A 21,842-nucleotide genomic window follows, 5' to 3' on the forward strand; every position below is an offset into this window, starting at 1 on the left:
GTACAAGGAGAACCCTCCCCCTGCTGGGACCCAGACGCAGTTTCGCTCCCAAACCAAAACAAATAGAGGATCCCACAACTCATTTCACTCGAGTTTTTTTTTCCCCAAAGGTTGTGTCAGTAACTCGGAATACTCCAGCACAAATTGGCTCGTTATCAAGATATTCCTACCTTTTCCTTGGAACTTGTGATGAATTAGAACGCTATGACAAATAAGCTGCCGTTCTCCAAATACGATACAGACGAGAAAGGTAAACGACGAAAAATGGCGCTCGACGAACGTTCGGCATTCCTGAGACAAAACAACACCGTCCGCATTAGTAAAGAAGTTTTGGGGTTTTAACCAAAGTGCTACAGACAAAACATATTTCACACAAAACAATATTTAAAACAGCACTCACATACTGACGTACACGTAAACAGCTGCAGAGGTTTCTTGTACGGCCGTTTCAAAGACACGTGAAAAATTCCTAACCATTTCTTCAGTCAGCTGTTCACACTGTGATTCGCCAGCTTACCTACAATCAAAACAACACCAACGTTAGATTTACCAACCGCTGCAGCCTTTTTGGCAACGAAATGAGCTCTTCAAAACTTGAGCAAGTCATCCCACCTCAAGTATTTGTGTTTGTCGAACATCCAAACGACGTCGACAGTCGAGCACTTTCCTTCGGCCAGTTTCACTACAACGAAAAAGGATTCACCAATGCTCACAAACGTTCTATTTTGAGATGTCTTCTGTAAACACAAACGTGGTCTATTTCTGTCTCAGCTGTCTTGATGATTTCCCCACGGTAACCTTCGCGCCCCTTTGCGATCCTTCGTGCACTGCACGCTTTACAACACGCTCGCGCCACATAATTCTTGTTTTCTGATTGGCTCGAATTATGTCCCCAGTGCCCACAGTTCGCACGTTCTCACTTGGCGATGAAAAATCCTGGGGCGCTTTTACGAAAACTTCCGCAAATTTCGAAACGGGGACGAATGGTACGGAAATTTCCTAGGAAAGGTTCCAGAAAATCCGAAAATTGTTGAATTTCCGAAAAGCGAACCATTCAAACAAAAATTTGGGAAATTTCGGGATTAAAAGCGATTGGAACAGTAATTTCGATTATTTCGAGGAAAAAAGTTCGAAAATATACCTCAGGAGGTTGTCCCCTTTTTCAGAAATTTTGTAAATTCGTAATTTTCCTAGTCAGCGCTAGTTCTTTTGGCCGCGATCTCAGCGACATCTCACGCAAAGATGACAAAGACGCGTATTCGAAAATGGATTGCACTCTTAATTGTTTTTCGTTGCTGTTTTGGATACGTTGGCTGAGAAATTTACGAAGATTTATGACGCGTGCCGAGCCATTGCGCATGCACCGCCACAATGCACCATTAAACCCTTTGTTTTGCGACGTTTTCGCTGCTGTTGTTGCCTAAAAGTCACGATGTCGATGTATCAGTGTTCTGTTAGCTTCTGCATTTAGACATCGAAGTCATTGAATAATTCCAAGGAGAACAAAAGTGGGGGAGAGTTATCCTTTTTGCACTTTGGTGCAGTCAATCAGAAAATTCCGTTCCATTCGCACCAGACCTTTGCCTTAAATAGGTCTTGCCGTACTCAAAATAAATTTTTAACTTTTTTAAAACAATATTGATTAATTTCTAAGATTTCTGTTAACCGTGAGGAAAATAAATTAACCGTTAGCCTTAAAGAAACAAAAATATTAAACGTTAGCCGTAAAGCCACTATCCCATAGAGACCCTCATAAAGGGTAAGAGAGATTATCAACGGTATAGACTTACATTACTTGCAAAAATACTTGGACGTTAAAATTTCGGACGTTAAGTTTACCGCGGAACCACTCGCCTGTGGCTCGTGGTTTCACAGCCACTTTGACAATGTTATGACGAAATTTATCATCAATAACAGGACAGACGCATAAAAAACTGAAGTCAATTTGTTCATTAGATCACTTTCGGTTTTGAACGTCCCAAGAGTATCTAGAAATAGCAAATCTTGCTCAGGTGGACGCCTCAAGTGGCTTTTCGCTACGAAAACATGCGCGAAAATTTTCCAACGTTGATTTTTTTCTGAGACTTTTACCACTGTAAGATGATGAGTTAGTTATGCCAGAAATGTAAAAAAAAAAATGGGGGGTGACCGACTTCGTTTTGGATAGAACATGCCCGGAAGAACACCCTAAATCTGAAAAAATCGGGCTTCGTTAGTAAATATGGCCACAGTTTCTGAAAGCCCGAAAATATTGCAATGAGATCTTTGAAGTGAAATACTCTCTGCCAATATTGTTTAAGCGGACCTAGTTAGTGAATTTAGTCAACTGGTGAGGTTCCAACAAGTTCGCATTTAGCGACCATAGTTTCACGAGCCTTGCAGCCGCAAGATGGCATAGGATTCAATGTCGCGTGGACAGAAATCTTGAAATTTTTTTTAACTTCCCACATTGATTTTTTGTTTATTTTTGGACAATGTGGAGACATATAATTATAAATAAAATCTGTTTCTGGGAGGAAAAGTAGGTCACCGAACGTCCAAGATCGTTAGATGCAGGCAAAGCTATAGCAATGGCCATCTGCCCTATCTTCGTTCATTTTATTACTTAGCACGCGCGCTCTTGAATGACGTGGCGTGTGAATTCGTGTAGGCAGTAAGGATGCGCAGAAACAATTAGCCCCGAGAACTTCTTATCATCTCTAAAAATAACTTGGGAGGAACAAGGTTTTTATGAGGGACCCTCATTCCCTCTTGGCTGGGGTCAGTGAAACCAACATCCCCCTGCACAAAAACGTCTGTCGCCAACATGAACCCCTGGGAGGGGTCTCCTACATAAAAAGGTCGGGGACGGTCGCCGTCTCGCTTAGGGGTATAAATCACCCAAGGATTCTGCAGGGGTCCGTTTCTCGAAGGTCCCGAAAAGTTTTCGCATCCGGAAAACCATAGCAAATTCTACGGGTCCGAAAAGCTTCCGGGGCTTCCTGGTCTCACTTTAGGTGTTCGCGACGAAATGCCACAATTTGTTGTCGTCAGGTGCACTCGAAGAAATAACAATGACTCTCTCCATGGATAGTCGTCTCTTTACTATCCATGCTCTCTCATTTCCGTTTCTAGGCTCAAATTCCGCCGCTCTCTCGAGTCCGGTCTATTAGCACGGGCTTCTTTCCCCGAAATGCGGCTGATAATCGAGCCGATTTATTCAGTGGTATCTTTCAGGGTGTCACTTGAGCCACGCCCAAATTGGTCTCTTTTAGGGGTTTATTCAAATTTTCAGACGAGTATCCCCGACATTTTCAAATGGAACCCCCCACCCTCGGGTGTGTACCACACACAAGACAAAAGAAATTTAAGCAGAGAATATATTAATATATTTTCATAGGAAATATCATATACATTATAAATAGATATACAAAAGCACAAAATTCTATAATTCACGAATATAACTTCTCTTGCGGATGGAGATTATCTTCACAGAAGATTGCTATCAACAACTGGTGTAACTGGAACCATATAATTGGAGTTACAAAAGAGTCTGCACTGTAAAAAGCTAAGCCGTCAGATTTCTATTCTAGAACTGCACCATGCCAATCAAAAAACCGTTTTTTACCAATACCATTTGTGGCACCAGAAAAGCATCTCTGTACTTCCTCATTTGCATTATCAAAAAAATCAAAAAAGCATTAGAAGTGGAATTTTTTTTTTTGGCCTTCCAATATTGTTTCTTCCATGCCTACCATAAGTTCTCATACAGTGTGGATCCTTTTGTGAGGTTTTGAGTGAGACCCAGCATTCCAGTTAATTTTCCTGCAAATTAACGATTCTTTTTCCTCACTTTGAAGATGGAGTTAAAAAGTATATCTACACTATTGGAAATGATTATATCAAATAGTGAAACAGTACGAAAGGAGATAGGAATACAACAGCAAATTGTGCTGGACCAGAAAATATTCATACCACCCCGTGGAAGGTCAATGAAAGTTCTGAATGGGGTTTATTGGGGGGAGGGGGGGGGGGGGCAAGAGGAGAGCTAGAGCATCTAAATTTGTAAAGGAAACTATGAAGCTTGACTGGAATTTCCAGAGGGGGGGGGGGTAGGGGGTCAAACCAAAACACCTTCAGCTGGGAAGTATGGATATTTTCTGAAGCAACACCTTGGTGAGAAGAGAGAAGCAATCTATAGGAACTCTTTGTGACTGAATAAATAACGAATGTGAAAACTGTGACAAGTTTTCAAAGCCATTGTATGAATGCTTTTCTCATCTCTTAGCAACTTCCCACCTAAGTGGAACTATTTGTAGTACATGTATTTTCGTGTGCGTTTAAGTGAAGCGTCCTGCAGGGTTCTTATAGTGAAAAGAGACCCAGTTGTCAAAGATTGTCGACTTGTTAGTCTGAAAAAGAACTACTGCATTAACTCAAAGGGTTAGCAAACAGACTTTCCTGTTACCAACAAATGGTTGACGAGATAAGATAACCACCAACAGCCCAAAAACAGCTGACATTTTGCGCAATACATACTGCAAAGGATACTGCTCACAAAGCCAGACAATGTCAGATCCAAGCATTTTAAAGCTACATTAGGTGGCCATTAATGATAAATAACCGGCCATGGCCTTTTTACAACAGTCTAGAGGGATGCTCTTTTGCAAAAGAAATTTGCAATTCTCAAGATCCAAAAATAATCTTACCAGACATTACAGTGAAATCTGTCACCCTGTTGGCAGTTGACTCTGGTTCTGAAAAAATTATTATCACTGTTCTTAAAATTTAAATAATACTTGTCATTTCAAATCCACTCCGAGGTGTGCAAGAGTTTTATCAGTGACTGGTGACAGTATCAACATTTAGCTTGATGATCTGTGCTCAATGTAAAAAGTAAATTACAGTGTTCTATCACTGCAGCAGCCATTTTTTGAATTCCATTGTTTTATATAGCTATCATGCTTAGGAGGCAAATACATACTAATTTGCCCCCAAGCATCCCATAGTAGCTATTTGAAACAATGGAATTCAAAATGGCTGCCGTATTGGTAAAAAGGTGTATTGTCAATTTCCTGTGATCTTCATTGTCTGTATGGAGAACAGCCAACTTGCATTGAATGCTTGAAATGCCTGTGAACATTGCTGGGAGGGAATTACTATTAATTACCCACATGCAGACAGCATCTTATTGTTCAAAAGTTGGAATATAACTATATGGTGTGGCTTACAACCAGGTCAGTTATTAGCAATCATTTTTCAAGAAATAAACATACAACAGCTTCCAAAGCATTCAGTGTTTTTAAATCTTAATTGTTTGTTATACCATTAAAACATTTCTGAACCTCAAAGTCTGTCTCATCTTTCTTGAGGCTGCAGCCCACCTAGAAGTGCCACTTAACCATGAGCATTTCAAGTAATTTGAAAAGTCTTGGTGGTTAACTTATCTCATCACCAATAAAATGATTACCAACCAAGTTAATGATCTTACATTAAGTATGAATTAACTAACTACCCAAGGGGTGTGTTTCATTCTGTATTCATAGTGAGTTGCCTAAATAATTTATCTGCTCTCAAAGTGCTCCCTCTACATCCAAAACTTCATCCAGTTCAGATGCCATTGAATTGAGTAGAGCCAAAGTAGCAGTAACATCTTCTTTTTCAGACTCTGTATCCATCGGCATATCAACAGGTGACTCTGTCGACAACTTGTGATTCTCCTCAGTCTGCTCTTTGAGTTGGGAAGTCTGTTTGCTATAAAGTTCTTTTGACGAGAAACTAGACACGTGGTTGTTGACAGAACTAGAAGTAGTTGACAAATGTGTTCTTGTTGAAAGATGTGAGGTTGAGGAAGAAATTTCAGTCGTGGGTGACAAAGAGTTTCTTGATGGCTGTGACATATCTATGTTTAATAGAGAAGAAATTTTGGAAGAAGCTTCTGAGACAGTATTTTTCATACTACTGACAAAGTCATTCTCAGTGGTTGACGTCACTAAAGAAGATGTGTCCTTTACAGAAGGTGAATCCTCCATAGGAGCATCCAGTGGTTTAATACTATTTGAGGTCTCTTCAAGTTTGTTTCCCTTTTTGATGGCATTCAAAAGCTCCGTAGGATTTTCTGAAAATAAAATGACATCTTAACTTGGAACTTGTGCAAAGAGATCAAATATTTACTTTTCTTATGGAGTTATTTTACTACATAGAGGATGTTACATGACAGTGCAAAGATAGGAAATTATATTTTCAAGTGGTAAAGACAACAGTTTATGAACCGGTGCCGAGAGTCTGCTGATGTGAAAAACAATCACAACTTGGGTCCTGGGGCCCGTTTCTCGAAAGCCCCAGAAACTTTTCAGGCCCGTAAAGCCATTTTTAGGTCATCTGTATCTAAAAACAGAGAAGTGTATACGCCTGAAACTTCTTGTATGAACCTCTGTTCATATTAAGAATATGTGTATATAACAGCTCTGTAATCGTGAAGTTCGAGATCTTGCTATGGCTTTCTGGGCCCAAAAAGTTTTTGGGGCTTTTGAGAAACGGGCTTCTGGAGAAAGTTTTATTTAAATTGTCTATCTAATAAAGGGTTATACCATATGACATTTAATTGATGTTGAGAAAGTTTCCAATGAACATTCAAGCACAAAAGGCAAAAAATAAACTTACCAAGAAAACCTCCTAACAGGTAACATTTTGAATAGAGTTAAGAACACCTTATCAGGACCTTAACTCTCAAGGTGACCCCATGGGAGAACATTCAATTTGAAGTTCTCCCTATCTTACAGAAGAGGGACATTTCATGTCAGCTCAAAACAAAATAACTCACACTTTAAGCATTTTTACAAGGTTTGACATTAAGTTCTTGAGAATGCTTGAGAATTTAATTGACAGGTCACTTACAGTAGAGAAAATAAATTAAAGTGGATGTTTCAAACAGTATTCAAAATGAAGACTTGATTGATAATCACAGTTAAACACACAACTTAAGCAGTTGTGAAATTAAGCCTGAAAAAAATTCAGGCTTGAATGGGATTCAAACCCATGACCTCTGCAATACCGGTGCAGTGCTCTACTAACTTTGTATTCATTTGTGAAAATTTGTGAGAACTTGAAAAGCTGTGGAAACACTCGCCCCATAACATTTCTTGTTCTCCCAATCTGCCAAAAAAATGGTTTTCCATTACTTATATGTAACAAGTGTTATACAGATCTATGCAAAGACAAAGCATACCTTTCGCCAGTTTTTTTTCTTCAGCCAGTGCGGCACGTTCATTAGTCAAGAACACTCTATATAGCATAACCATTTCTGCTGATGGATGTTCCCTCTACAAAACATCAGTGATCAAAACTTTAACCAAAACCAAAACCAAAACCAAACCAATTACTTACCAATTAGACTACTCAGCTAATCTCAAACCATAGTAAAACCAAAACCAAAACCAAAGTAATTGTCTAATTACTTACAACACTCAATCGAAAACTGCTTTAAGGGACATAAATGTAAGTAGAGCACCACTTACCATACTCTCATCAAACAAAAGTTGTCGATACTTTTCCATCATTTTTTGGCTACGTTTCACAAGTTGGGATGACACAGAGCTGTAGAGACTATCAGCTGGAAGTGTACAATGAAAATTGTAAGTATAAAGACACTGTTGATAAGTGTAAGCGAGTCTCAATGATACTTAAAGCTACTAATTCTTAGAAAAAAATCACTGGAGCACAAAAGTTAAATTTTAACGATGTCTACCCATCAACCTGACTGCCTAAAAAAAGTAATGTGCAGTTTTTCTTTAGCAACATGCCAGTTGTAAACACTAACCTTTTTGAACGTCAGCAGGAGTTGGGCTAGGGTCATAACACACATGATAAGGTGTAAGCCTCTTAATGACATCCTCACGAGAGGTAAAAGATGATTTTATGTCAGGACGAAGCACAGCCTGTTGATCTTGTGTAAGGCCTTGTTTTAACCTACATGTGAATATGAGAAGAGGAAATATTTATGGATGATGAATGAAGAAATCTAGGGCTATTAATCAAACTCTTTAGAGAAAGATGGCAAAATCAGCTAACTATTCCAACTATAAGACTAGAGCCACGCACTTCTCAAGCTTATTAATAATTCATCAAGTTTAAACAAAGGAAATCATGACCATGACAGTGTTCCGATATCTGATCTTAATTAGCACAGATTTTTTACGATTTTATTTCTCCATTTTCTCCTTACTTTTGGTTTCGATTGAGAAGATATATCAAACACTCAAGACAGTGTTTGACCACATTTCCAAACACCTTGAAGTTCATCAAAATACTCCTCTGCACGTCGTATTTTCAACTCTCTTTCTGGTGTTTGGAAATGTGGTCAAACATGGTCTTTCATGTTATATAAATTTCTCCAAAACTTTGTGACAACCATGCTACTTCTTTAGTGCTCCTTGCTTTTCACTTGGAGGTTTTGCACAGATTTTTAGGTAACTCAGTATATATTACATACCCTGCAACATAGCCCCTTTAACAAACAAGCTCATGAAAAATTAGGTTTCTGAAATAATCTTAAGTTCATTTCACATGTGAATGTAAATGATTTCAGCATTCAAACAGGAATAACAAATATACCAGGCCTTAAAAGTGATGGATGTGTTGCAATCATACTAACCAATTAAATTTACTGCATTTGCATCCAATCAGGGATAAAATCTAAACCAATTGTGCCTTGGATTACGCATGCTTTCCTGTGTTGTATGCTTTTACATCTTTTTTTTTGTGATAAGCTCATACTTAAGAAAACTGTTCAAGCTGCACTTACACTGTACACTGTACATATTGCACATGAAAAGTACTTGAAATCGTAAAACTTTATATCTTGTATTATTAATTAGTCTTAGCTTAATTTCATTTTATGAATAAGTTATACCTAGTCCTATGTAAATAGATTTCAATCTTAAATTTTAAACTTACATCTTCTTAGTCACTTGTTGAAGGTATTTTCTCAATTTTAGTTCTTTTACTTTTACTTCCTGTGTTATACCTGCAAACTAGCTGGTGAGTTTTCTCAAAAAAGCTAAGTGTATATACACAATAAACTTGACTTCCAGTGACTTACTTACTGAAATGCTTTCCAACATTTAGTCAATATTTTAGCCAGTACTTTGCATTGACTCACCTAGAAGCAGCTTTTGGTACATCTGCAGTCTCTGAAGAATGTGGGCGTTTCACCCCTTTACTTGTTTCCTGCTTGATTGGCACAGAAACCTTGATGCTCTAAGTAATAAAGCAAATTCAGAAAATGCAAAATAAAACAAAATACGATGAACAGACTCATACTTAACAATAATTCAAGGTAGACAATATTCAAGGCAATTAATGATTAACATGTAGACATCTATTGAAAATGAAAAAAGAAAATGTATACATAATTGGCCACTCCCCATCGGGGCTTTTCAGGACCAATGTAAATGTTCAAACAATGATAAATAAATATTCAAATAAACATAACTAGGTTAAGAATCCCAACTGGCGGGAGGCAGACCAGTTGGCTATTTTACAAGCGTAGTCCAGAAGTTGAACTTGGGGCTACCGAGAACAACATCAGCTAGCGGTCAGAACGGGATTTGAACCCGGGACCTACGGATTTCAAATCCAGTGCTCTAACCACTCGGCCACGCTGCCTCCATCTATCCAATGCCTCCTGTGAATGGACAGACAAGTAGACAGAAACATGCAAACAGATCAACACAGATAAAAGACGGAGAGACAACCCAGCCTACTGACAGACAGACTGCTTGGCCAGCTGAAAGACAGACAGACAGACAGACAGACAGACAGACAAACAGATGGATGGATGGATGGATAGATAGACAAATGGACAGGCACACAGAATGACGGAGAGACAGACAGACAGACAAGCAGACAGACAAGTAGACAGAAACATATAAACAGATAAACACAGATGAAAGACAGAGAGACAACCCAGCCTACTGACAGACAGACTGCTTGGCCAGCTGAAAGACCGACAGACAGATAGATGGATAGACAAATGGACAGACACACAGAATGATGCACAGACAGACAGACAAGTAGAGAGAAACATACAAAAAGATAAACACAGATAAAAGAAAGACAGACAACCCAGTCTACTGACAGACAGGCTGCTCAGCCAGGTAAAAGACAGACTGACACATGAACAGACAAATGGACAGACAGATGGATGAATAGACAAATGGACAGAGAGACAGAGGGACAGACAGACAAACAGGCAAGGAAGCTCCTCAGCCGACTAACCTGTAACTGCTAAATAATTTTTTTTTATTTCTTTATTTCCATGTTAGGCTTGTACTTTTAATTTGTCATCTCTCACCTGGGACACAGGTTGTCTGCCCGAGGTCTGAAGAATTCTAGGAATGTGCTGCATCTTTCCTTGTGTCTTGACATTGACTTGTCTTTGTTGCTGAAGTACAGGTTGTTGTGTTCTGGTTTGTAAGACAACTTGTTTTACTCCAGAGCCTTGCAGCTGTTGCTGTAATTGTAACTGTTTTAACTGATCTGCTGTCAGACTTTTGGGCTGCACATTACTTGCCGTTTGAAGATTGCTACCGCTAATTTTCTGTTTAACGACTTGCTGTTGCAACTGAAACTGTTTGAGAGCCTGAAGCTGTTGTGGAGTAATTTGAATAGTTTGTTGTGTTTTGGTCCCTTGTAACCCCAGTTTTTGTAAAAGCTCAGGTTGTTTTATGATAAAGACTTTCTGAACTCCTGAATTCTGTGCCTGCTGTGTTTGAGGCAGAGTGTTTTGTTGTGTTGTGGTCACAATTTGAACAACGGGTGATGTGGTTGACTTTCCTTGCTGTGTAACAGAGTTAACTTGCTGAACAATACCTCCTTGATTTAATACCTGCGCAGTAGAGGTTTTGTTGGGTTGATTTTGTACAAAGGTTACTCCTTGAAGTAGCCTGGCACCTTGGTCCTTTGTGATTTGTTGCTGCGGTGTCAGATTTACCTGCTGTTGACCAAGAATTTGGTGCACTTGTTTCTGCTGGTTATTTAAAACCTGCTGCAATTGAATACTAACAGGAGAGGCCACAGTATCTGTCCTTTGACTGACATTAGAATGCTTAGCTGGAGCACTTACATTAACCTGCAAAGTCTGTGTAGTTGGCTGTCCTTGGCCAACAGATTGTGGTTGAATATTCTGTACTATGATCTGCTTCTGAACAGGTTGAGACTGCTGCTGTATTTGCTGAAACAACTGCTGTGGTTGCACAATATTCTGTGCAGGTTTTTGCTGCGTCACTTGCTGAAGCAGTTGTTTGATCACCTCTTCTTGGACAACAATGTTCTGTGGTTGAGTTGGCTGCACAGTTTGTGTCATGAGCTGTGGCTTTTGTTTCAAAGCAGCTTGAAGTTGTGCCGGACTCAGCACCTTCTGTTGTACAGTTTGTACAACTGATGGCTGTTGCTGCTGATTGGACAGTTTTTGCTGAACTAATTGCTGAATCTGCTTAATTTGATTTGCTGGCAATGCCTGAGATTGAATGACCTGGGGCGATGTCTGCTGAGAGACCTGAACGGCTGGATTTTGGCTTCTTATCAAATTTAAAAGTTGTTGTGCTTGGATAAGTTGTGTTGCATGGTTTTGCTGTTGGACATTCCCTTGAGAAACTTGGTTTACAACAGTTTGCACCTGTGGAGTAACTTGATTCGACACTTGTTGCAGAAGTATCTTATGCTGGGTACCAACTACTTGAGGAGGTGATGACATGGTATTAGTCTGAGGTAACATACTTGGCTGTTTAGGAGCAATTCGTTTAACAGGAGTCGTTGAAAGAATTGGCTGTAAATTGCCTGGAGACGACTTAATAGTATGTGCACTTCCAGCTGCAACATTAGTTCTCACATTTGCTTTAGAATCAATTCCATTTAACGCAGCACGATGCCCTGGTGAAACATTCTGCTGTCCACCAGCAGACTGTTTTTGTGCAACATGCGTAACAAGAGGCAGTCCTGAATTTATCACCTGCATTCCACGATTTCCCGGAGATCCAACTGTTGAGTTGCTCACGGCAGAGGAAACATTGGGTGTTTTAGGCTGGATAGGTATGGGTTTTTTGCCTTGAAATGTTGATACAGATGTTACAGAGGGTTTGGGTATTGCAACAATCCCTGGTGAAGCAGAAATTGCTAATCCAGTGCTTCCAACTTTGTTGACTGCATTGCTAGTGGCTTCCAAGCCAGGAGCCTTAAGAAAACTAACTCCAGTTGACACTGGAACTGCAGAGGGAACAATGCCAACATTGAAGGGTGCATTTGTACTTCCACTAGTTCTTGCAATACCATTATTGTTAACTACTGCATTCACAAATGTGCTCTGAGGAGCAGCAGATGAATTGATGCCAGTTAATGATGTTTCAGATCCAAGAGAGGGAACCCTTATGTTTGATGGCAATGCACTAGCAACAGTAGCTCCTCTAGTTGTACTTGTATTTAATGTTGGGGTCGCTAAGCGATTCAGGTTCACGTAAGATGATCTAGAAACAGCATCTTGAGGAGGATTCTTTGAAGGCAGGCTGCTGTCCTATTAACAAAATAAAACCACAAGTGAGACAATCTCAGACAGTGCAGAGTGCAATGCACTGACACGTAGTAGTTGCACAGGTCCTAATCCCTGCCTTTCACTCCCAGTCTGTACTGACTATGGTAGTCAGTTACAGCTTTTACCCTTGCAGAATGTGAATGGACAGGAACCTTGAGGAGACATAAATATCTTAGCAGTGTGTATGTTTTACGTGTATATTTTCACTGAAGGTCCAAAAATAACTTACAGTTATCATTTCTCGACAAAGTTTTGAATTTTACACTCATTTGGCATTTTACATTAATTTGGTCCTTATTCATTTTGAGTTCAGTAACATGTTGAAGTAGCAAATGCAACAACACAGAAGACCTCTTTTTCACTGCTGGAAATAAATGGAAGACGGTTCACTCTGCTGAAAAAAATGGAAGGGGAATGATTTTGTTTCATTTAAAATGCAAATTTCCATTTCAACAATAAACAAGAACTAATTTAATTATCAAATAGTCACAACATAGCATGTTCTTACTCTGTTGCCACCTTTCGGTGTCAACAATAACACCACTTAAAATTAATATACAATTATATGATTAATACAACTGAGACGCATTTTAATGAGAAGCACTGAAGGTTAACACTGCTACTTAACTTAGATTATATCCTACATCGATGAACTAGTCTCTTTAAAGACTGTTTAAATAAATTTATGCTTTCAGTACATGCATAGGAGTCTGCAGCAATATTTGAGAATTTTCTTTGGTCACAAATTTACAATTCAATAACAACTCTTAATGTTCCCAACTAAGGAAGGTTTTGTCCGAATATGAACTTTTTGGTCTTTTTAGGTGATTAAAGGAATGACATTTCTTGAACCGAGCTTGGAGTCTCAAAAGATACACAGTCACAGAAGCAATCTTTGCACTACAAAAAAGAAGTGAAGTCACCCAAAATATGACTGTTGTCCCCTGTCAAAATGAGAGTGTGATATCCCACAACATATAAAAACCCGCATTGCTCTAAGAAGGAAAACAAAGTGTATAATGCTAGCAATACTAGAATACATGCATCTTACAAGATGCATTCTACCACAAGGAAAAGCGCCCAACAAATTAACCTTGGTAGATCACTATATACAAACAGGCATCCAAACGCAGGAGATTCAGTGATTTGTGCCAAATTTGTACTGCATATCTAATTTCCATCCCTACATAATCAGCCTAACTTGATTTTTGGTGTTACAACCAAAACTACACGCCAGTAACTAATTTTTGAGGTCAGAATATTTAAAAGTAAATGGCAAAATATGTTTAAGACATGCTTTATCAGAGAGCTACAAAATATCAAAAAAGAATTCCTTTCCATAGCATTGGATGTTATTTCTTTTCTTCCATACTTGGATGTTTCTCCTCTAGGGTGGTACAACAAACATATCACCAGCTTTATTTTGTACAATACAGGATTTTCAGCTCATAACTTTACTATGTAATGGTATGATCTTCTTCAGTGCTCTCCCATGTGGTTGAAATTTGGAAAATTGGAAGTACCCCTTCTCTCGAACGGGACCTGCAGTGGCCTAATGGTAAGCATACTGGACTCAGGATTAAGCAGTCCATGTTCAACCTGGCTGAGGTAACAGTGTTTCATTCTTCAGCATTACACTTTACTCTCACAGAGTCTCTTTCTGCCCAGGTGTATAATCGGATGCTGGTGAATGTAATGCCAGAGATAACCCTACAACAGTCTCACTTCACCTTAAGTAGCGGAAGAGTAGAAATACTCCTGATGTAGTCACTTCATGCAGTGCAAACAAGAGCTAAGTACCAACCTGATGGGCGATTGGGCTTGAACACAGACTTTACCTTATATTCCTTCTCCCAATCTTACCAATTTGTTTTTACATTTTGAAATCTTGCCAGTACCATTCCCTAACAATTTGACACTACTTTACCTTGGAAAGGTTTTCTAGTGGCATGGATCTAACTAAGGTAATTATGTGGGTAATTAATTTTGCAGATTGGCGATTTTTTGTAACTTATGGGAACTAAGTTTTGCAATTCTAATGACTGGTTTTTCTTGCTGGATATTGAGTTTTGTGGTTTTCAGAGAGTTACATTGAATTGGAACTACAACATTTTCAGAGTGACACAGAGTGACACTGAAATCAGTGTCACTCTGTCAAATTACATCCTGCCTAAGTGTGACTGATTGCTCCTACAATGGATCAGAAATAACTGCGATACCACTTGATGCACTACTACACCAGCAGTGTACATAGCAGTAACAGAAAAATCTCTGGTTTTACTGGCAACCCAAAATTACAACACAAAAAAGCTAATTCGTGAAGAGCATAATTTCGTAATTTTCTCACTAACTAAACTACTAATGTCCCAACTGCACAGTCATATTAAATGTCAACTTATGCTTTACTTTTATGTTATGACTGAAATGTTATATGACTTTCAACGATACAGCAGCATAAAATAAAGGAAGCAACATGCATATTCTGTCAGCCACTGAGTCAATAAGCCAGATATATGGTTACCAAAAACATGTAACGTTCTGAGTACTGTCAAAGAGCACATGCTCCTCAAGAGAAATTTCTACACACCTGGCTGTTACTTCTAAGGAATTCCTGCAGAGCAGTAGGGTCGCTGTAGAGAAAAAACAAATTTACCATAAAGCACTTGATTACCCATCTAACTAGCGAGTACTTCCTCTTTGTAGCTTTCGGATTAACTGAATACGTGCTATGTCAAAGCTTATATTGCTGACAGTAAATATTTATACTTACTTTATCACATCCAAAAGACATTTAGCGCTGCCATCATCCATCATTTCAAACGGACAGCGGCCAAACGAACCGCTGTTCTCGCCTTAGCATAAACTCCGGTGACCCTGCAGTTTAAAATAGGTTTTGTTTGTAAAGAACTTGGAAATGGATTTAAGAAATAGACCTATTTTTTTCACAGAACAGGCAAATATAAAATTACAGGCAGACAATGAGAATTTCCGGAACAATATTCGTAAGGCTTCTCTCCAATTTTCGATGCTCTAAACGTCTTGAAAAAAATTCTGATAAAAGGGGGGCAAACAGCCCCCCATCCAAGAGGTACAGCCGGCAAAATACGGCGTAAAATTACAAACTATATCTTCGTGTTCGATCGAATGGCCTACCTGTGCTTGTTTGCATATGACCAAATCCACGGGCTTTTATCGGTACATGGACCCAAATTGCTCCCTCATGTCGACTGGTAGGAGAATGTACTGTATCTGGAAATGGTCGTTTCGGCCTCGGGCCGGGCAAATTTCCTGTTTTGGAGTGATTTTAGCTAAAATTTCACGACGGACATGCGACCGCGACTCGCATTTGTTCCAAGCAACAATATGTGGGGGGGTCCAGGGGCACGCACGTGATCAATGTGATTCAAAAGACTGGGTTCTATTTCCGGTAATTTTGGCGGGAAGGGGCTGGATGTTGATTAGTCAGGAATTTGTAACATGGTTTGACAGAAATTTGAGCGGAATTGAAAGTGTGCAGACCTTCTTGATAAGGCTAAGAGTTCTGTACCACTTGGTATGGACTTCTCTAAACGTGCATCAGTACATTTCGTAACCGCTTCTACCTTTGACAAGACAATGTCCACATCATGGAAAACGTGGTGAAAATCTCGGTTTTTGTAACTCTTGCTCTCTCTGCGTCAACTCCCTTGTGGGTCTTGTAGGCCGACCTGTCGCTAAAAATGCCTCTTGCCCTTCGTCAATTAATTATTCAAGGATGGTAATGAACGCAAAGGGAGGGGAAGGGGAGGGTCTGGATTCCGTTACACGAAAAATGAAAAGGTACTTCCCTATTTACGGAGAATAGAAGGGGGCATTCTACTTTCATGACAGATGAGACATGTTTCAGCTAAACTTGCAAAACTAATTTAAAAAAGCCAGGGGCGGATCCAAGGGTGGGGGGGGGGATTGGGTTGCTGGCTCCCCGCCCCCTTCCCTTTACAACAGCCCACCAAAAAAATATAATACGTGGAAAAACAAACGGAAATACGCGGGTCCAAAAAAATGTAGAAATACGTTTCAAGAATTTGCAGTGTTACAGTCTCCAATTTGTCCTCTCTAAATCGGCATGTTTTAGGACAAACGAAGGACAACTTAAAATAAATACATAGTATAGTTTCGTATAGTATAGTATATATAGTATAGTTTGGTATAGTTTGGTGGCCGATTGGTATCAGCCACCCCACATTAAAAAATCCTGGATTCGCCCCTGAAAGCCAATGAAATTTTGAAACTTGGTGTCTAAAGACCAACCTTGATCAATATCTCCACCATTCCTCTGCCTCCTTCAGTTTTTCCACCGATGCGACAAAAACGAAAACCGCTGACGTGAAATTGTACTTCGCGGCTTTACAACTTAATCACATAAATGGGGTTGTAGAAAATAAAAGAGGGCACAAGTCAAAGTAACGTTCCACTACAAAATAAATGTTTGTTGTCTTTATTTCTCCACGGAAAATCATTTCGGAAATCACAGTTCATGGCTACTAACCAAGAGAAGATCAAAGTAAGAGAATTCCTCAGTATAAGGTTATTTTTAGACATGAAACGTCGGCATCGCAAACTAAAAATAAAAACTTCAAGGTCAAATAGCTAAGTTTCTCCGTGCACTCCGACGCAGCCTTACTGTTGCTTTGGAAACTATTAGGGTTAGGGTTTTGTTCTTTAATATGGAGAGGTTTTCAAACGAGTGTCGTAAAACCAAAATCAAAGTAACCAGTCTAGCCAATCACAAAAGAGACAGGCAATACAGTAAACCAATCAAAACTATAAGAAGAAGTTACATGGAGCTGACGCGAAGCGCGGGAAAACGAGCGCGAACGAGTCACGATTGGTTTAAGTCTAACTTCTAGGGCAATCACGTGACTTGGCAATGCAAAACCAATTGCTTTTCGACACTCGATTGATCACCGCTCTAACTTTGTTCTTTGCTCAGCATAACAGCACTGTATTTAATGGGTAGAGTTTTTTCTTTCTAGGTTCAGTTGAGTTCCTCGAAACACTTATAGTCTCAAAAGATATTTTCAAAAACGGAACTGAATGTCCAGCTGCAGCTGACTCAGAAGTACGAGGCTTAGTTGCTATATACACACAAGGTAGCACTATATATGCTCGTAATTTCGTTGTCGTGAGAAATGGTCATTGCTTAAGTTCGTCATCTTCAGCTTTTGAGACTCAAATGTTGTGTCAAATGATTCGATCGACAGTATAACAGTAATTCTCAGTCATCGGAGAGTTCTGGTGGGTACTTCAGTCGTCTTCAGTCGGAAGGGTATCAGAAATTGCCGTAGTAACAGTAGCTATTTCATCGCTGGTTGAGAGGGACAGGTCTGTTTCTGGTCTGGTGGGAGATTCTGTTGTCCGTGAGTCATTCTGGGATCTTTCAGGTTTTTCTTCATTATTTTCTGCTGATTCCTCATAGTTGCCCAACCTGGTAAAAATAAAATGTCAAGCAACATCTTTTATACAGTACCCAACTTTAGGATCCAAATTAAAGTGTGGAAGGGAGAATCTCTAGAACCGGGGGGGGAGGTACTCCCTTCCACATCTACATCTACATCTACAATAAGCTGAGTCGGTAAAATCGTGAGATATCACACCAACTTTAACAATCTGAATAAAAATAATACAATGAAATACTAAAGAATGAAATATCTAAATAAAACTAATACTTAGCTCTTATTAACCGAGCAGGAGGTCTGTATGGGAGAATCTTGACCGAGGTCGTGAGTACAGACCTCACTGCGTTCGGTCTGTACACACGACGGAGGTCAAGATTCTCCCATATAGGCCCACTAAGCTCGGTTAATAAGATGTTTATTATATGGCGCAAACAAGTTTAATGTAACTGGTTTTGCGTACTAACTGACATTTTGCTTGCGAACGGTAATGAGCTCAATTTAATTCTGCCAAAGTTTGCTCGTCCTCTTTACTTTTTTTTCTTATCAGGCTTTTTGGCACTTCCGTAAATAAATATTGTTAAATGAAAATACTCAATAATTTTGCATTTCAGTTTGCAACTTTTTCACTGCAAAACATTACAGGTCTAGATGGGAAAATCTAGATCGTTTTCAATATCGATTTCAGCCAATCAAATTCTAGGCTGCGAACGCAGACGTATTTCCGGCTGTCGCTTGTCTCCGCCGAAAAGAATGTCTGCGAACACGAGCCAGGAAACGATTTCTGTGACGTAATGACTTTTGTTTCTCCTTGGCCAATCAGATTCCATGATAGAATGAAACTCGAGTGTTCCTCGCAGCGAATACCTCGCGCAGTAGCTCTGGGGCTACTTGAGCTAAACTGTGATTGGCTTAAAATTCCTACGTCACAGAAATCGTTTCCTGGCTCGGGTTCGCAGACGTTATTTTCGGCAGAGACAAGCGACAGTAGGAAATACGTCTGCGTTCGCAGGCTAATCGAATTCGTGAATTTGGTAGTTCCCAGTCCTTGTGAGACAGAGCCATATAATAAAATGGAGTATTAATTACAGGTTAACGCACTCAGCGAGTGAACTATCGGGATTTACCTGCACGAGTTCACTAACAATGAACGAGAAATTTCAATACCACACTCGGCAAAGCCTCGTGCGGTATTGAAAATTTTCGAGTTCAGTGTTAGTGAACGAGTACAGGTAAATCTCGATAATTCACGAGCAATGAGTGCGTTAACATTTTAATTATTCAAATTCCTTGAATACACTTCGCAAAGAAACACTGCACTGAAACCACTATATTTGAGTCAGCCGAAGCCATGGTGTAATGACAGTGGTGTGTTGAATTTACACCACGGCTTTTACACCACGATATGACGTCAAGGTGGTTGTCTCGTCACAACCCAGTATCACGTGGTACAAATCAGCCAATTCGGTAGAAAATCAGAATTCGTACAGTGGATGAAAGTTGAATAATAATAACTATTAACTAATTTTGATTTAAAACTATCTAAGGACGTTGTATTCACAATATCCTCAGGGAGAATGTTCCATTCATTGATTGTTCGTTGGAAGAAAGAAAACTTAAAGATATCTTTTTTTTGCTCTAGGAATTACAAACTTAAAAGCATGGCTATATAACCCTTATATCGGCTATATAGGTATGTGCGGCCCCAAAGGGTATGGTTTTCAGCCGTTTAGGTCACAAATTGGGTATCGATTTTGGCAATTTTTGTCACAAATAGGGTATGTTTTTTGCACTCTAGTCTAGAATTGGGTATGTTTCTTAGAAGAAGCTTCTTTTTCATCGTTATCGATAAGACTATCAACAAAAGCCCTTCATAAATTATGTTTAAATAGGGTATCGAACTTTTGGTCAGGTCATAAATAGGGTAGCCTGAGCAAAAATCGCAGATTTTGGTCATAAATAGGGTAAGGGTTTGGAAGGCGGGCCGCACACCTCCACTTAACTTGTCTGGGAGTACCCCCGCCCCTCTGGGGGGGGGGAGGGCTTTAGAGCCTTACATTAGGACCTCAATGTTTTGGCTTTGGGTCAGAGTTCATGGTTAAGTGTTCTTGAAAAATTAAAAAATTACTGTTAGCATATGGTGTGCTTTGTTCCATAGAGAATGCGGCATAGAGCCCCAGAGCCTTGAGCTTCGGATATTTGTAGTTTCCAGGCCCTGATCCTAAATTTCTTTGGAACTTTGGTTTTTCCATCACCTGATTTGCTCCTCTGCAGCGAAGTCAGTGAAGCCCTCACAAGTACTTATTGTCGATCAATGACTCAGTTCTTGGTTTGGCAACAGATTCCAGGGCCGTAGCTAGGAACAGACAAACTGAGGCACCTGCCTCAGTCATTTGAATTTTTTCGTTGTTGTTTTTTATAGTCATCATAAATACCCTAAATACCAAGGGACAGAATTTAACCACGCACATTGCAGTGGCTTCGGCCGCCCTGGATTTAGTGAAACAAACACTAAAGCAGGGCATCAAGAAGTAGTCGCAAGTTGAACTTGCGAAGCTAGTTTCGTTGGGTGGCCAAACAGACTTGGAAGTAGACCCAAGTTCGACTTGTCTCTACTTGAGAGTCCGTTTGGCCAGGGCTTCAGAAAATGAAGATCGAAATAAAAATACTGTCGTTTTCTTCTGAACCTGAACGACTTCTCAGGAGCGCTGCAATACGGATTAAAAGAAACACTGAATAATGAGGAGACCAACTAACGTTGCTTTTGAAAGTGTGGAGAAAACCGTGCTACAGTTCAACTGATTATTCCAACGTGAAACCTTTCTAAAGCCATCGAGTATAGCTGACCCTGGTAAGTTTTCCAAACTTCCTCTATATATACAGTAAAATAACGAAAACATTTCGAAGCTCCCGCTTCAATATTCAGCTGTATAAGTCCCAAGACATCTATATAATAGTTCTACCGTACCAACCAGGCACATTGTACGATAGGCAGATTAACTTTGCAAACATGCCCTCAAATTAATAGAAAGAAACAATCGACATCACACAAAAGCGTGAACAAATTGCATAAATTTAGTCTAATGAGAATCAGTTTACGTTTTGTTTAACTGGGGATGATTTTCTACGTTCAACCTTGATGAGAAAACATTTCGAAATACAGTAAAGTTGACTACTAAAGGGAGCGAAAGTAAACTACGAATAGACTGTGTTACTCTTTAATATATTCTTACACCTTTCACACTAGTTAATGTCTCGATCGTTGTTTTCTTTTCTCTTCTTGATAATGGTGTCAAGATGACTTCAAAACGTAGTTTACGTTGCTTTCTTTTTGAAATCAACCTTGATTTCTATAAAAGCTTTTTTGTTTCAGTTTAATTGTACAATGAACTTACCCTCTATCCAACAGATGGTTGATTGTAACTGTGAGAACGAACAGGAGAAGTATAACTGATGATACAATTGACATTTTTATCAAATACTCTTAAGTGTGGGAAAAGTAATAGCTGAAATTGATTTATTATTTTGAACCCGCTCTGGGGTCAGCAATCAGTAACACCTGTTCCACTTCTAGTTTTGTTAAAAGCTGCTTGAAGTTAATTGCTTGACAAAAGAAGCCCAATTAGTTGTAATTTCATTTCGGTATCCTAACGGCAAAAATTCCTATTTTAATATTTGAATAACAGGAGCCGGCTCATGAATAACCATGCTTCAAAAAAATAATCATGGAACTTAGAAAACTGCAAGAATAAGAAAAAAATCTTCACAGCTGCGTGGGATTTCGAACAACCTTGTTGCTAGGAAAAACCGTGGGAACGAGGTTAATTTCGTAAGCTTGCTTT

The 21,842-nt window shown here is 39.4% G+C and overlaps 1 protein-coding gene across 1 annotated transcript; it reads right to left on the reverse strand.

Annotated features, from left to right (window-relative positions):
• Window positions 1–3,345: 3,345 nt before the first annotated feature.
• LOC145499484 (uncharacterized) lies at window positions 3,346–16,883 on the reverse strand. Its single transcript, XM_081479001.1, has 9 exons — window positions 15,719–16,883; window positions 15,336–15,439; window positions 15,153–15,195; window positions 10,334–12,547; window positions 9,140–9,237; window positions 7,799–7,947; window positions 7,497–7,591; window positions 7,208–7,301; window positions 3,346–6,097 (listed from the first exon to the last, which is right to left on the reverse strand). The coding sequence occupies exons 2-9, from the start codon at window positions 15,377–15,379 to the stop codon at window positions 5,553–5,555; spliced, it is 3,282 nt and encodes a 1,093-aa protein (XP_081335127.1). The 5' UTR covers window positions 15,380–15,439; window positions 15,719–16,883; the 3' UTR covers window positions 3,346–5,552.
• Between the last annotated feature and the right edge of the window lie 4,959 nt (window positions 16,884–21,842).

Source organism: Orbicella franksi, chromosome 10 (genome assembly GCF_964199315.1).
Source record: "Orbicella franksi chromosome 10, jaOrbFran1.1, whole genome shotgun sequence".
Taxonomy (NCBI): Eukaryota; Metazoa; Cnidaria; class Anthozoa; order Scleractinia; family Merulinidae; genus Orbicella; species Orbicella franksi.